The sequence below is a fragment of the Vitis riparia genome, chromosome 5 (genome assembly GCF_004353265.1).
Source record: "Vitis riparia cultivar Riparia Gloire de Montpellier isolate 1030 chromosome 5, EGFV_Vit.rip_1.0, whole genome shotgun sequence".
Lineage (NCBI taxonomy): Eukaryota > Viridiplantae > Streptophyta > Magnoliopsida > Vitales > Vitaceae > Vitis > Vitis riparia.
The window spans coordinates 14,894,795-14,909,846 of NC_048435.1; the positions used below are offsets into that span (position 1 = coordinate 14,894,795).

The following is a 15,052-nucleotide window of genomic DNA, read 5'->3' on the forward strand; positions in this document are numbered from 1 at the left end:
CACCATATTTGTGAAATCTATTATCACTAACATGTTTTCGTGCATATTAAAATCTTCTATGACATTAAATAAGAAAACTATATTTCATTACGTGTGAGAAAGGAAAGAAAAGAAAAGAAAAGAAAAGAAAAGAAAAAGAAAAAGAAAGTCATATGATATATGATGGCCCATTAGCATTGTCATTTAAGCCCATAAATAGTGAAGGTTATTTTTGAAGCACATCTCAGGTGGTATTTAGTTTGGCTATGCTTGATTTTTTTTATTTTTTTATTTTTGAAATTTAAAAATAATAATAATAATATTCAACAACCAAACACATTCTAAGAAATTGATGTACATTAGGAATTAACTTACAAATAGGTTTTCTTGTAGTTATTAAATGCATTATAATCCAACCAAGATAGTCATATTTGTTGAAAGGACGTGAGTTTATTCCCTCGAAGAAAAAGGAAAGAATATTAATTTGAGAATGGTGACCACTGTGCGATGTGATTATGTGAGAAGGCAATGGGCACTGTAAGTAACATTCATGATGTAATAAGACAGTGGGCTATTAGTGCACTTTCCAAATATTGACACTCGCCAAGGCAGAGAGAGACAGAGGAGGGGGAGTACGGATGAAGGAAAACCCCATGACCACCATCTACCTGATGCTGCTTTTGCTCCACGCCCATCTCTCAATCTGCAATGGGTTGGTCCCCGTCTCCGTTGTAGGCCTGAATTCAGTGAAAAATAATGAAATCGAAGCAATCCCCAAAAGGGATTGCGGGGGAGAGGTGGGGCAATGCTTGGGGGAGGAGATGGATTGGGAGTGGGAGATAAGCAGCAGGAGGGTTCTGGTGATGCAGAAGAAGTACATAAGCTATGAGACACTCAAAAAGGACATGATTCCTTGTGCCAGGCCTGGGGCCTCTTACTACAACTGCCGTGCCTCTGGAGAGGCTAACCCTTACAACAGAGGTTGTGAAGTCATCACTGGCTGTGCAAGAGGTGTTAGAGACATCAATTCTTGAATCCCCTATTTTGTATACCATGTTGATCCTCAACAATGGTAATGCCTTTTTTTTTTTTTTCTTTCTATGTCTTTTGTTTTTTAATGTTATGTTTGTATATTTAAGATCCGTGTCTTTCTTTCCTATATATATTCATAGATTTATGTGGTGTTTGGGAGACTTTTTAGGGGTTCTCAAGGAGGATCATATGCCTTTCCCTGTTTGGTTTATTTTGGGAATGATTTAGGGTTTACGAAATCTATAAAATGAAATCTTAGAAATACTTCACCAGGGAAAGGACCTTTTTCTGATACCAACTAAAATCTATGTTATATTAGGCAAAACCTTCAATATAGAAGAAAAAAATTATAAACAGTTGTTGGGTTTTTGCTATTAGCTTCTTGGATGGTTTTTGAGAAATGAGAAGTGAGTCTCTGTAATGATCCAGTTGAGTACCATTTATCTAAGTTAAGAATTGGTGCTTGGGCTTATAATGACCTGGTATCCTCCCCTTGATAGCGGGTTTTTAAGGGTGAGTTCTGTCCAATGTGTACGGAACAGTTTCACTAGAAGTAATAAACCTGGATGGATAATGTTGAGCCTTTTAGATGTTACTCCAGCCATAGCATGGGGAAACACTACTTATAGGCACGTGTACTGACCTCCTCCCCAAGCAACCACACCATGCCTGCCACGCATAGGATGATAAATCACTACCTATACATGGGAAGGTAAGTGTCTTTATTGGGAATTAAAACTTCTAATCTCCTTCTCACATAGCAAATTTGTTGGTTTGATGGGCTCTCTTGCCATGAAGCCCTAATGGGAATCGTTGCATATCAGCAGCAACCAATGTTTATCTCTTTATCTTCTGGATCCTTTTGCCCGAAATGGAAAGCATCTTTGATCCCAAAATACCATGCTTAATAAGCATATGATTTAGGAAGTGCACAACTTTGATTATGAGGGATATGAACATAAGTTGGAAATTTTCATTTGCCTCTAAATGTAAACAAAAAAACAAATTCAGTATTTGACATAAATTGCTACGGATTGTAGTACTGTTTATGTCTGCTCTACTCAACCCCAATACTAATAGAGAACCAGTGTCATTGAGAATTTCTCATTATGAATCTGCAATTGGAATCTGTTGCACTGGCTAACATTAGCATTTCCCTTGCATTGACACTAACAGCTTCAAAGAGCAAATCCTGATCCAGTCAATCAGGTTTTCATGTTGTATATTGTCTCTTGGCTTATTTGTGATTCCCTCCCCCCCCAACCCCCCCTAAATTGAATTAGTTGATAATGTTGTTATAGTAGCTGTGCAAAGTCATTTAGCACCTTGATTTTGTTAAGAAAAGTGTGTCGTTAGTTGTTTGTGGTTTTTCTCTCTTTTTTAAATTGAATTATTTGGTGATTCTCTTACAATGGCCATGCTTAGTAGTTTACCATCTTGATTTTGTTAAGGTTGTCTATCATAATTGAGGTGTTTCTTTTATTTTTCATCTACTAAATGTGGACATGAGTCAGTAATTAGTGTGTTAAATGTGTTTTAGCAAAAGAACTTTAAAACATGCAGAATCAGGTTCAGGCTGTTACTCTTATGTGGCTTATAAACACTCTGCATGGCTTACCAGAGCCATAAATAGGCAAAGGAAGTTTTGTTACTTGGGATCACTATTTTATTACATGAAGGAGAAAAATGAACATTGGTCAGAATAATAGCACCGCCTCTAAGTCTTTTATTTTATTTTAGTTTTTTTATGATTTTTATTATAACTTCTACAAGATGGTCTGTGTTGAATTATCCAAATGTTCTGATGTTGTCTAAATATGCTGTGTCTATTCATGTCTGGTTCACTGCCTTGGAATTAGCTAGCTGCTTCTTTTCTTTGTGATTAGCTATAGATATTGTAAACACATAATTTCCATTGCAAATCTTTCTTGCTATCACTAATAGAAGTTATTTTCAACTGATTTATTAGAATTAATGTTTCTTTGCGGTTACTTGTATATAGTTTTGGTTGCCAACTTTGATCATAAATTGTTTGATGATATTGTCTGATGTCACTAGTTTCATAGACATCAACTACTTGTCAGGTTCTCCTTTCTAGTGCCTGTGCATAAGTAAGCTGGGTATGTGTGCAAGGAACTTCCCTACCGGTTAAAGGGATAACTACCTGCAGCAAAAAGTGTCCCTCACTCCTTGTTTACCCTTCAGAAATTATGTTTGTTTGATTTCTATATCATATTCTTTCCTGGACCCAACCTCCATCCCTTATTGCTTTCTCTTGCTAGATGCAGTGGCCCATTTAGTCATTAAGTATATTTGCCATTCACCTCTGTACATCAAGTTATTCAAGAATCAATAGGACAATATGACCTTAAGTAGGTTTCTTTCCTTCAGTAATGATACGTGTTTTTCCTAGCCTCAGGATTATTAATTGCATGTTTGTGCTGTTGCATTTTTTGTAAGGCAAACCCAATGTCCAACAATCAAAAAACAATTTCATGGCATCTTTCAACTTGAAAAGGTTGACCAATTTAATGCCTCAGACTTAATAGGACGGTAACTCTATTAGTTTGGAACTTGGCTTGAATACAATAAGATAAATGTTGGGCCACATTGATGACCACAAAACCCATATTTCATGCAAGAAATGGATATTTACTTTAATGGAATTGATGTGATAGTTAAAATGTTCCAAGTGTAGTACCTTTTCTGTTATAGTCTATGATACCCAAGCCTTCAACTCACTTTATGTGCTCATGTCAACACTACACGACAGGGTGTGGGTATGGGGTTTTTGGTGGGATTCTCCTTTGGATATTGACTATTTTGATTTTTTTTTTTTTTTTGTCAGAATGAGAAAAGAATAAAAGAAAAAGGAAAGAGCATTTTTATTTTATATTACTTCTTATTTCTTCAAGGATATGTTTTAGTGTTTTTATTTTTTTTATTTTTTATTTTTGCTTTTAATTGATTTTTTATTTTATAATTCCATATCCAAGTACCATTCAAGCTCCTTTTTCAACTGAACCCTGTATCCTAAAATTTTATGATGTGAAGGATGAAACACCTAAACACACCCACATGTGAACCCATGTTACATGGATTACAGTTAGTGATGATACTCTACAGAGGCTCACTAAGATATTGTTGTATACCTCTTTAGCCCTTGAGCTTGGATTGAGGAAACTATATTATTTGTTGTGACTTGCCTCTTGTTTAATGCCTATGATATTCCAATCAGTAGGGCACTGTTTGGTAACAAAATCAGATGAAAGAGCCTGCATCTGATCATGAGGCTAATAAAAGGGATGCACTTATAAATTGCCATCAAATACTTGTAATTTCCCTGGCCACTAATCGGTAATCATATATGCTTAAAAGGTCTACTCATTTTCTATGTAATGATAAAAGAGCTCAGTTTCTAATTTTTTTTCCGTGGTTTTAGTATTTTTTGTTCATCACTAAAATCTAGTGATGAGAAGAGAGTTTCCAGAAAAGAAGCTGCTCTTTTGTTTGGTCATAATAGAGGATAACCATCATGTTTTTTGGTTGAAAAAACACCAAGTGTGATTCCTCTCTTGTTAGATCAAGTTTTGCTAAAATAGCTTGACTTAGCTTGAACACCATCCAGAATGAAATGCACCGTACTTGTATTATAAACATTGAATTGCAATAGTGAGGCATTTCAACCGAATATCAAACATGTGCTCCCTATGTGCTGGGTTTCTTGAAAAAATAAGTCATTTTGAACTCATCTGTCTTATTGTTTGCCTAATTAATTTGCTCTTCTAGATTTTCAAATTCTATTTTCTTCAATTCAACTGCATCTGCTTTTGTATGAGGTAGTTTATGTTGCTCTTGCACGGTTTTAATTGTATATGTGCAGGTGTGTGGATGGGCAACAACTGAACAGGCTAAACAACTTTGGTAGTTGAAGAAGCCGTTGGCCAAACTAAACCTAGAATCACAGGTTGTTTCATGTTGAATGTTGAGTAAGACTAGGCTATAGCAGCAGTAGCTTTTCTTTCTGGTTCATGCAAATCTTTGGTAAGTAAGTATTCTGATTGTATGATGTCTTGTATCAGAGGAGGAACATAAGGGCAATGGAGAAACATTTCCCTAGTAATAAACGAAAGCTTTATGATATTGCTTTACTTGCACCCTCTTGTCATCCTATTGGGAGTCTGAATTTGATCCTTAAATTTGGAGTATGGCAGCTATGGCTTGTGAAACACCAAATGGTAGTGTTTGTACGAGCTAACTTGAAATGCTGAGAACTCCTGATTTTGATTTTGGAGATACCTCTGGAAGTGTTCCTGCGATGGAAATTAACGTCATAAATGTGATATTCTCTAAAATCTTCTTATCATTCTTCTACTTGGTTTCTTCTCGCCACTGCCCTTACTATCCATACCCGATGCCAATTGTTATGGTTTTATTAGTAGCATTTCAAGATAGTTGGACAAGAGTTTATGGAAGCTATTAAAGCATGCTTCCACAACAATAATTTAGCGATTGATAATTTGCATATTCTCATGGGAAGCACTGGTAAGTGGGTGGGTTCTTTTCTAGTAATAGAAATATTTCGGTAAAAGCAATACTTCGATGCCTACTATCCATTTTTTTATTCAACTTTTTTTAAAGCCTGTTTGGTAGTGATTTTAATAAACGTTTTTAATATTTCTAATACTTGAAAATTTTTATCATTCAAGTATTAAAAATACTAGAAACGCTTTCTAAAATCACTTCCAAATGGGCTCTTAGTTTGTTGCCATATCTTAGTGGGAAATGTCGTGAAGCATAATCATTTGCGAGTTTGTGCGTGGACTTGACTTTGCTTGGACAGATCTTTACACAAACTCAACTGGCTTAAGCATTTACTTACACAAGTTCACTTTACTTTGCTTACATGTTTCTTTATGCAAACTTAGCTTGCTTAAGTAATTCTTTTCACAAACCTAGGCAATAACCTACACAAGTTATTCCTTGCCTTTATACTTGAACATTTGGCTTTTTCTTGCTTGATTACGTTTTTGAAGATCCTTGTAAGCTTTGAACACTCCCTTCCATTGAAATTCTAGCTCAAATTGCACCTAAACCTTATGAAACAAATATAAATTATGAAACAAAAATAAATGGTCAAATGCAAATGACAAAGGTATTATCAACAAAAGTTCGTTTTGGATGGTTTAAATGAACTCAAATATGATATGACCAAGAACAATCCTTTTACTGACCATGAAATGATATTTCACCTAATTTAACACTAATCTTTGCTTAATGCATCTTTACAAAGCTTGATACAAAGTTTCCTAATAAAATTCAAATGAATTCCCATAGATGATTATGTCATTCATGAATACGTCCCTTGTTTTCTCTACAAGATTAGAAAAAATGTTTACTTTACATATATGAAACGTAGCCAATGCATGACATAATCCAAATGACATACATTTGTAGCATAGGTCTTCTCTTAGTTCTGCAACGCTATAGCAATATGAAAGTAGCATGAATATCCATTCAAGAAGCAATAGAATATATAACTAGAAACTTTCTCCAATTCTAATCAAAGAGTGGGGTAGGAAAGTGATATTTTCTTGATAGCATTAAGCTTTCATGATCTATGTAAACTATCCAACCAATACTTAGCCTAGTTGGCATAGATTCCCCTTTTTCATGATTGATCACAATGACTACTCTTTTTAGGGACCACTAGGGTTGGACTTATTTAAGTGTTATCATATATTGGAAATTTATGCTAGCATTCATCAACTTAATAATTTCAACTCTAATCACCTCTTGCATAATAGAGGTTAAGCCTTCTTTGTGGTTGACAAACTAATTTGAATCCTTAAAAAGATATATGATGAGTACATATCAATTGATTGATTCCCTTATGATCCTCAATAAACCATCTAGTAGCTTTCTTACATCCTCTCGACAATTTAATCAATTTCTCTTTTTGATTATATGTGAGATAAGTAGATATAATCATTGATTTTTCCTTAATAAGCCTCAAAAATATATATTTTGACCTTTCTAGAAGTGGCTTTCTTTCTTTCTTTCTTTCTTCTATTTTTTCTTACTTTCAGCTTCTTTTTCAAAAATTTTAGTAGCAAAGATCTCCTTTCTTTCCTTTCACAACATCATAACAACTTCATCTACCTAATATAATTCTTCCACATCTCCTAAGTAAGCATAAAGACCCTTCAATTCATCCTCTAGCATATCCAACACACTTCTTCATCATTTTCCTTCTCAATTTTAGCTAGTTATCTAGTCAAATGAAAGATGTTAGTTTCTAGACTCATGTTCCCAAAAGAGCGCTATATAACTTAATTTCTAGAATTGATCAATGCATTTGCTATAGCTAATCCCAAAATAATTGCACTACATTTACTCATTTTTTAATCGGTGTAGTGTCCAAGACAACAAAATCTACTAGATTATAGAATTTGTCTATTTGTACAAGCACATCCTTAACCATGCCTCTAGGAACGCTAACTAACTTGTCCACCAAAGACAATGTAATCCTTATTTCTTCAAATCACCCAACTCAATATCTTATAAAGTGAATGCACAAGAGATTTATGCTAGCTGCCAACTCAAATAAAGCTTTTTCCGTAGAGGATTTTTCAATGGAAATCAAGATCATTGGAAGCTAAAGTCTTTGTACTTGATTGTTGTCCTACATTCAATAATTACACTAACTAGATCAGTAAAAAATGTCTTCTTAATTGTAATTTATGTCTTGATGATACACGAGTTCTTTAAGAAAATTTCCCTAGATTGAAACTTGTTTTAGCATATCAAGGAGGGGAATATTAACTTTAAATTGCTTCAAAGTTCAAACACCTCTTGATATTTATGGCTATCTTCTTTCCTTTTAAAGCCACCTAGAAATGAAGCAGTTATCATTTGATTTCTTTTTTCCAATTTCACTAACTTGCCATGCTTTGAATCTTCCTCCTTCTCTTTCAAAATTTTCACATCAACAACTACATCATTCTCATTTTCATCAACAAGAACTTCCATTTCTCAAGGTTACCATAACTTTCACCTTGTGATGATTGAAATTTCCAAACTCACCTCTTAATCCCATATAACTCTAGGATTTTGTTAATATTAACCTAGAAACTTCCCCATTTCAAAGCTCCATTGAATATTCAACTTATTCAAGGTGGATTGTTTGAATATTAGTAGTTACTTGAGAGGTTTAAATGTTAAACTTTCTTTAATCATCATTCTGCTTCTTCTATTCAATTACAAATTTTCTAAATTCATCATTACATTTACTTTGCTCCTCAATGAAAGCTTACATGATAGATTCAAGGAATGATGAAGCAATAGACCTTACTTGTTGATTAGTTTGAATGAATTGAAATTCTAAATTTGAGAATATTGAGCTTGTTAAGTCCCTCTACCCCTTTGATTTAAAGCTTAGCCTTTGCAACCACCTTGGAAGTTATTAGGATTACTCCAAGATAAGTTGGAATGGTTTCTCCAACTAGGATTGTAGTATTAGAGAATGGTGGATTTCTTTATTACTTGAATATCCTCCCATTCATACCAACATTCATATAACATTTACTTGTTCATTAAAGATTTGTTCAATAGAAGAAATAATGGGACACTCATTTGTTATATGCTCCATTGAAACACATATTGCACACGCTTAACTCTTCTTTGGTTCATTTCATGGCATAAGGTCATAACAACCTTTAGATACAATTGCAACATACTCTAGAAATTGAATTGTCTCCTTTGGACTCTTGCTAAAGAAGTCTCCATTACATATTGTTTTGACCAATTGTTTCATTTGAGACAACATACCCCCATATAAATACAATACTAATACCTAATTGTCAAAACCATGTTGTGGGCATGCACCAATGGTCTCCTTAAACTTGTCCCAAAAGATAAAAAAAAATCTTTTTCTTTAGCCATGAAATATGATATTTCTCCTTTTAGAGTACTAGTTTTATGGGCAAATGTGTCTTGCAATTTTGTCTAATTTTGAAATACTCCTTCAGCTTAAGGTATTAAACCAAGTCTTTGCTTGAATCTTGCAATGTTATGGGAAAAAGTTTCATCCTCATGAGATCAATTTGAACATTTGTGTCTTGAAATGTTCAAAACAAATCTCCTCAATTTCCTTCAAATTTGAATATGGATTTTGTCACACCTCGATTTTTAAAAAAAAAAAAAGAAAAAAAGAAAAAAAAAATGACACAATCTAAACTCAAAATACTCATGATCTTAAAATTCAGAGTGTGAAAATGGAAATAGTAAATAATATTTCATGACATGACAATTATTCTATTTTTTTTTTCAAAAAAAAATCATTTGACCAAGAAACTTTCATAAGTTATCAAAAAGGAAAATAAACTTAAATATAAAAATATGGAAAATTTATTATATAAAAAACAGAGGCCCTAAATTTATTCCTAAAAAAAATAGTGCATCCAAAATCAAAATATTTGTAGTAAGGTTGTTGCAACTTGCACTTGTAGATTTAAAGATTCATAACAATTTTATCCCACATTGGGCCAAGTTAGGACATGTCTTGCTTGGAAGATGACAAAATTTACAAACATTTTAATGTTAAAAATCATTCTAACCTATTGGAACTTTTAGATGAAGTTTTCTTACTATAAACAATCCAACTTGACAACAAGGTTGCTAGAAAAAAATTGAGGTACTAAAATAGTAAATATACTTATTTTAAACAAGGCCTTGTACCTAGGTGTCCCTTGATATCTCTAATTTCATATTCTCAAATTTTAAATTTATTTATATAAGCACACATCATTTTTTATTTTTTTTTTTACAATAGTGAGTCATAATATGCAATATAGGAAGACTACAACTCCTTAAGTTTATCTATATTATCACATACTAATTCTTACAAAATACATTAAAATAGTCTTCAAGCTCTTTCACACATGCATTAAAAAATGAAGCTTTCTCAAGCACTGAATTAAACATCTTGAAGTTCCCCATAAGGAGCCTCCACAGTTGAATCAGAAAAATGATAAATAGGGTGAGCTAACAAAGCTCAATAGAGAATGATTCTATTTTGGATTTTAAGCATAAGGATATTTATAAAATGACATTTGGCCAATCATATTCAATGATAAAATGTATTATTATAGCATAATATCAATTAAACCAATACATAAGGTAAAATAAAGTACCCAATGTTTACCGATTTTATCATATATAATGTTACAAACCACCAAAAAGATCATGGATAAGTGCCACATGTATTTTAGGACTCTCACCCAGGGACATACGTCTATGCCCCCTATTACATCCCAATGGGATGTTCTCTTCTTTTTGGGTCTCTCACTCAAGGACCATTGCCCTTCATAACATCAAATCACCATTTTCCATTATAATAACCGAATTTTTTCATTCTCTTTACCTTTATTTTATTTCATGAAATTATTTCCTCATTATCAACCCAAAATTATGCTCTTTAGTACTTTAGGATGCAATCCATAATGGAGTTCACAACACAATCAATAGATTTCATGAATATTTAATAACAATACATAACAATAATCCTTTCACATTTTCCTCATATAAGTCACTTTATGTATTCTAAGTTAACAAAATATTTTAGACAATCCTTAAGTAAGAACATCTCATATAAATCACAACTCAACAAGCATCCAATATATTTGTCATTTCAACAAATACCCATCATAACTTGAAATTTCAACTAACATATCTATCTATTAGTAGTATAATTGAAAAGCATAAAAGAAAAAAAAAATTATGGAAAGAATGCCATTTATTTCATAAATTAACCACTTCGGCTCACTTAAAGGCTAAGAAAGTGGGTTTTTTTTTTAAGCCATAAATGGATTTAGTAGCCGCTGGTGATATAACAACATGCTTGGTAGCATTCGATGGATTATTTTCAGCCACATATACAAGAATGATGTAGCCACTTGCTTACATAAAGCACCTCCTTTAGTGGCAGTAACTTATGTAATTGTTATTAGTTAATTAGTTGAAATAACAAATAATGTATTTTCTCATGGAAAAAATGGGAGCAATATATGGTTCACACGACTCTTTGTCACTATCTCATAATGATGTAACTACTCTCTTCCTAGTAACTTAAGCAATTAATCTAAAATAAAAGTGGTCATTTTTAGCCATGAGGGTGCATGAAAAATTTAGTGGAAATGTGCAATCTAATTAAACCGATAAATAAAATGATCCTTAATTACTAGTAGTTGATACTATTGATATTTTTCTTTTTTTTTCTTTTAAGGTGGAAATTAAGTAAGTTTATATTTGATTTCCTAATAAAATTATTCAAGTTATAATAGATTTTCACCTTGTTGTCCTATAAAGATAGGCAAAAGCATAACCAATTGAGAAAGAATTGAGATGTGTTCAATAAATGGCATGAAAAATGAAGGTGAAGCCATTCTAAGAAGGTTGAGATTGTTGGTAGGGTGCATGCATCTATCCCTAAGCATTTGTAAGTCTATCACAACAAAATAAAATATATATAAAAAAAAAAAGCATTATCTATAAATCTAAAGATATAGTAGTTATACCTGTGATTTGGACATTCCTAAATCAAAATCCATCCAATGAAGTTGAAACCTAAAGAGTACAGAGGTTTTGTACACCTAAGATCTTTTGTCTGATGACTTAAACCGTAATCTTGGCACTCCAAAGTATAAGCTTTGGAAGTAAGGAATCCTAGGCCCTCTCTCTCTCTCTCTCTCTCTCTCTCTCTCTCTCTCTCTCTCTCCGGAAATGGAACACAACTCTTATACCAAAAAGTATAGTTAAACCCTAACCCCTAGGCTCTCTCTCTCTCTCTTTCTTTTGTGCCCACTAAGGTTTGGATCACTTAATCTAGTTTAAAACAAGTCCTAATTAATCTAGTTGTTTCATTTGAGGAGACATGCCCTCATAGAAATATAAGATTAACATCTAGTTGTCAAAGTCATGATAAAGGTAGGTTCTCACTACCTCCATGTATCTCTCCCAATAAGCAAAGAACTTTTCATCTTCCAAAGCTTTGAAATTTGAGATTGTTTTATTCAATTCATTAGTTTTGTGAGATGGGAAAAACTTCTAAAGAAGATATGATTTCAACTCATTCTAATTTCTTATGTTGTGAGGCCTTAAGCTACTCAACCAGATTTTGGCTCTATCTTTCAATGTCAATGGAAAAAGTTTCATGCACAAGACCACTAGAGACACAATCACTTCTTAGAAGGTTGTGCAAATCTCTTCCACATCTTTTACATGGGTGAACAGGTTCTCATTTTCATTTTCTCTGAAGATGAGAAGCAACAAAACCAATTATGGTTTGATGGTGACATGGTTCTAATTTTGAGGCATTTTAAAACAAAATGTATTGACCTTTGGAGAATTTTGATGTTACCTCATGTTCTCGCATCCTTGATGAGGCATTTGTGACCTGTTGTATTTAGTACTATTCTAATCCTTAGTAGCCTACATATTTGGCTAAGATTGTTGGTTTTGTTCTCTAAAGTTTACTTGAAAAATCTCTTTCCTAAACAAGAATAAAATATAAGAAAAATTAATATAAAAAAAATGTAACTAAGAAAATTATTTAAAAATAGTAATAAATAAAAAATAAAGCTCTAAATTTGTAAAGAGAAAACAAAATCCAAAAACAATCTAAAAAACTTGAAATAAAGAAATAAAGAATCTTTAATATCATTTTCTCTCTCAAGAAAATCTAAGAAATCCTTATAAAAAAACATAAAAGTTAAGTTTTATGGTTTTAGGCAAAACCTTAACACATGACATGTTCCTATTGTTATGATAAAGTCATGAAAAGTATGACATGATGTAACAATAAACGAAATTCATTAGTATTTATATTATGATTTTTATTCTCCTTTCACTATCCATATTTATTTATTATTTATATCGAGCATTCAAGTCTGCACCACTTGGATTGTACATTACTTAGGTGAATTAGGAATTGCACGAAAGATCCAAAATCATGGGTTTCTTGCAATTGTTGATGAATAGTTTACAACATATTCATAAACTTAGGTAATCCATCTCAGGTTGTAGTATATTACCTTTTAATTGGAGAAATGATTTGTCTTGATCATCAAAATGAGGTTCCCATGGTGAGTGTACTAGTGTGTGTGGTTACTTATTGAATAAGACCTATGGTAATTCATGATATTAGCTATTGAGTAGTCATGATCTCACCAAGTTACTATATTGTATGGGCTTTCAACCTTGATAGAATATTGAACTTCATAAATTTAGTCTCTTCCTAAGCTCACATGCGACACTTAGATAATTTCAAGACACTTGACGTTGCTAAGTTAGCGCTTTATCCACTCACTTAGCTAGCTAGGCTAAGTATGCACATGACTTGGAAGCTTAGAAGGCATAGTAGATAATACTTAAAGGAAATGAATTTTTATTGCTTAAAAGAATGCTTTACAATGCTTTGGAAGCTCACTTGCTTGGTTATGATGTGATTTGAGTGGTGTCTTTGCCAAATGAAGCCCTCAGTATTTATAGGCACAAGTAGAACTCTTTGAAACTCATAAAGATTCCCTATTATCCTAGAATTCTCTATATTAAAACTATTTAGAAGTATTTACAAGAGACATCTAGAACTTTCTAGACAGCCCCATACTCTTCCCTTATCTTCCACCTTAGTGTAGAGATGTGTGGACATCCGGTCCTAGGTCGTTCTAGAACCTTCCACATTCTTTCATTATTGTATATGATTCTAAGGTTCTAAAAGCTTCTTGCTCACCTATATAAGCTCAAGGGGGGGAGGGTATCATTTGAGCAAGTCACGACACTCTCCCTCACCCATGTCGTCGATGTCTTTGTCATCGCCTCTATTCAAAATCTATTAATTTGTTTCTAAAACTTTCCCAAGATATCCACGTATTCCCAATTTGTTTGCTCATCAGGTAATCATTTTCATCAAACTAGATACTCTATCATGGGAGGGACCCCTTGTCTCCTAGAGTGACCCATTTAGCCAAGATATTCTCCACATCTTTTTCCCATGAGGCCCCAAAATGGATGCAAGGGTTTGTGCCTTCAATGAATGGAGAGTCGCTTCCTCTTACCTATTGAATTCACCTTTTTCTTAGTGACCTTGTTCATGTGTGGGCGAGTTACCTTAACTCACTTTCTATTTCCCTCATTTACTTACATTGTTGATAATTAAAAAGTTTTAGGCGTACTAGGCATTGGGTTGACTTGAAGGGCATTTAGTAGCTATATTGAGCCCACATGTGTCTCAACCTCTTATTCTCTCTCCTCAATCATGGCATTGAGTGCCTTCCTCTTTGGCCAATCTCGTGCTCAATGTGGACCGTCACATAAGAAGCACTTGGTGTTAGGCTCAAACTCTTTCTTTTCTATCTTATCATTTCCTTCCCTAGGCGTCTTACTTGATCTCATTCTAGAAACACTATGCTCCCCAAAACTTAGCCTTCTCTGCCCTTGGTGTGGCTATCCTCATCTTGACTCATGTTAGAGAAGTCTCTCCTCTTATAATTCGTCAAAAACTCCACTATTACCATGGCAATGGCCAAGTCTTGAACACCTTGGCGTCTTAGTTCTTACTCGGCCCATCCTTATAGGTTATCCATGAGAAGTTGAACAATAACTCTTTCTCCGTTATATTTGGAATCTCAAGCATAAGTAAAGATAACTCCTTGACATAATCATGGTGCCTTTGAGATGCTTCATGTTCTTCCTAGCCAAGTAAGTCATGCATGTCTTCAAGATAGAAATGCCTCTTGATTTCCTTCTTAAAGGCATCCTATGTAACTATAATACACGTGCCCTTTTCATATCAGTAAACCTCTGATGTCACCATAGAGTTGCATTATCAATGAGGTATAGGGTCGCAGTTTGCACCTTAGTGGCTTCATTTGTAAGTGTGATAACCTCGAAGTAGCGTTCCATGTGCCATAGAAAGTTGTTTATCTCCTTAACATCCCTTCTGCCACTGAACGTGTGTAACTTTGGCATCTCCACCCTTGGT

General features: G+C 33.5%; 1 protein-coding gene across 1 annotated transcript; it reads left to right on the plus strand.

Annotated features, from left to right (window-relative positions):
- The first annotated feature begins 483 nt into the window (after nucleotides 1-483).
- LOC117913887 (protein RALF-like 24) lies at nucleotides 484-5,309 on the plus strand. Its single transcript, XM_034828985.1, has 2 exons — nucleotides 484-1,051; nucleotides 4,895-5,309. Exon 1 carries the CDS (start codon nucleotides 618-620, stop codon nucleotides 1,011-1,013), a length of 396 nt encoding a protein of 131 aa, XP_034684876.1. The 5' UTR covers nucleotides 484-617; the 3' UTR covers nucleotides 1,014-1,051; nucleotides 4,895-5,309.
- Nucleotides 5,310-15,052: the final 9,743 nt, after the last annotated feature.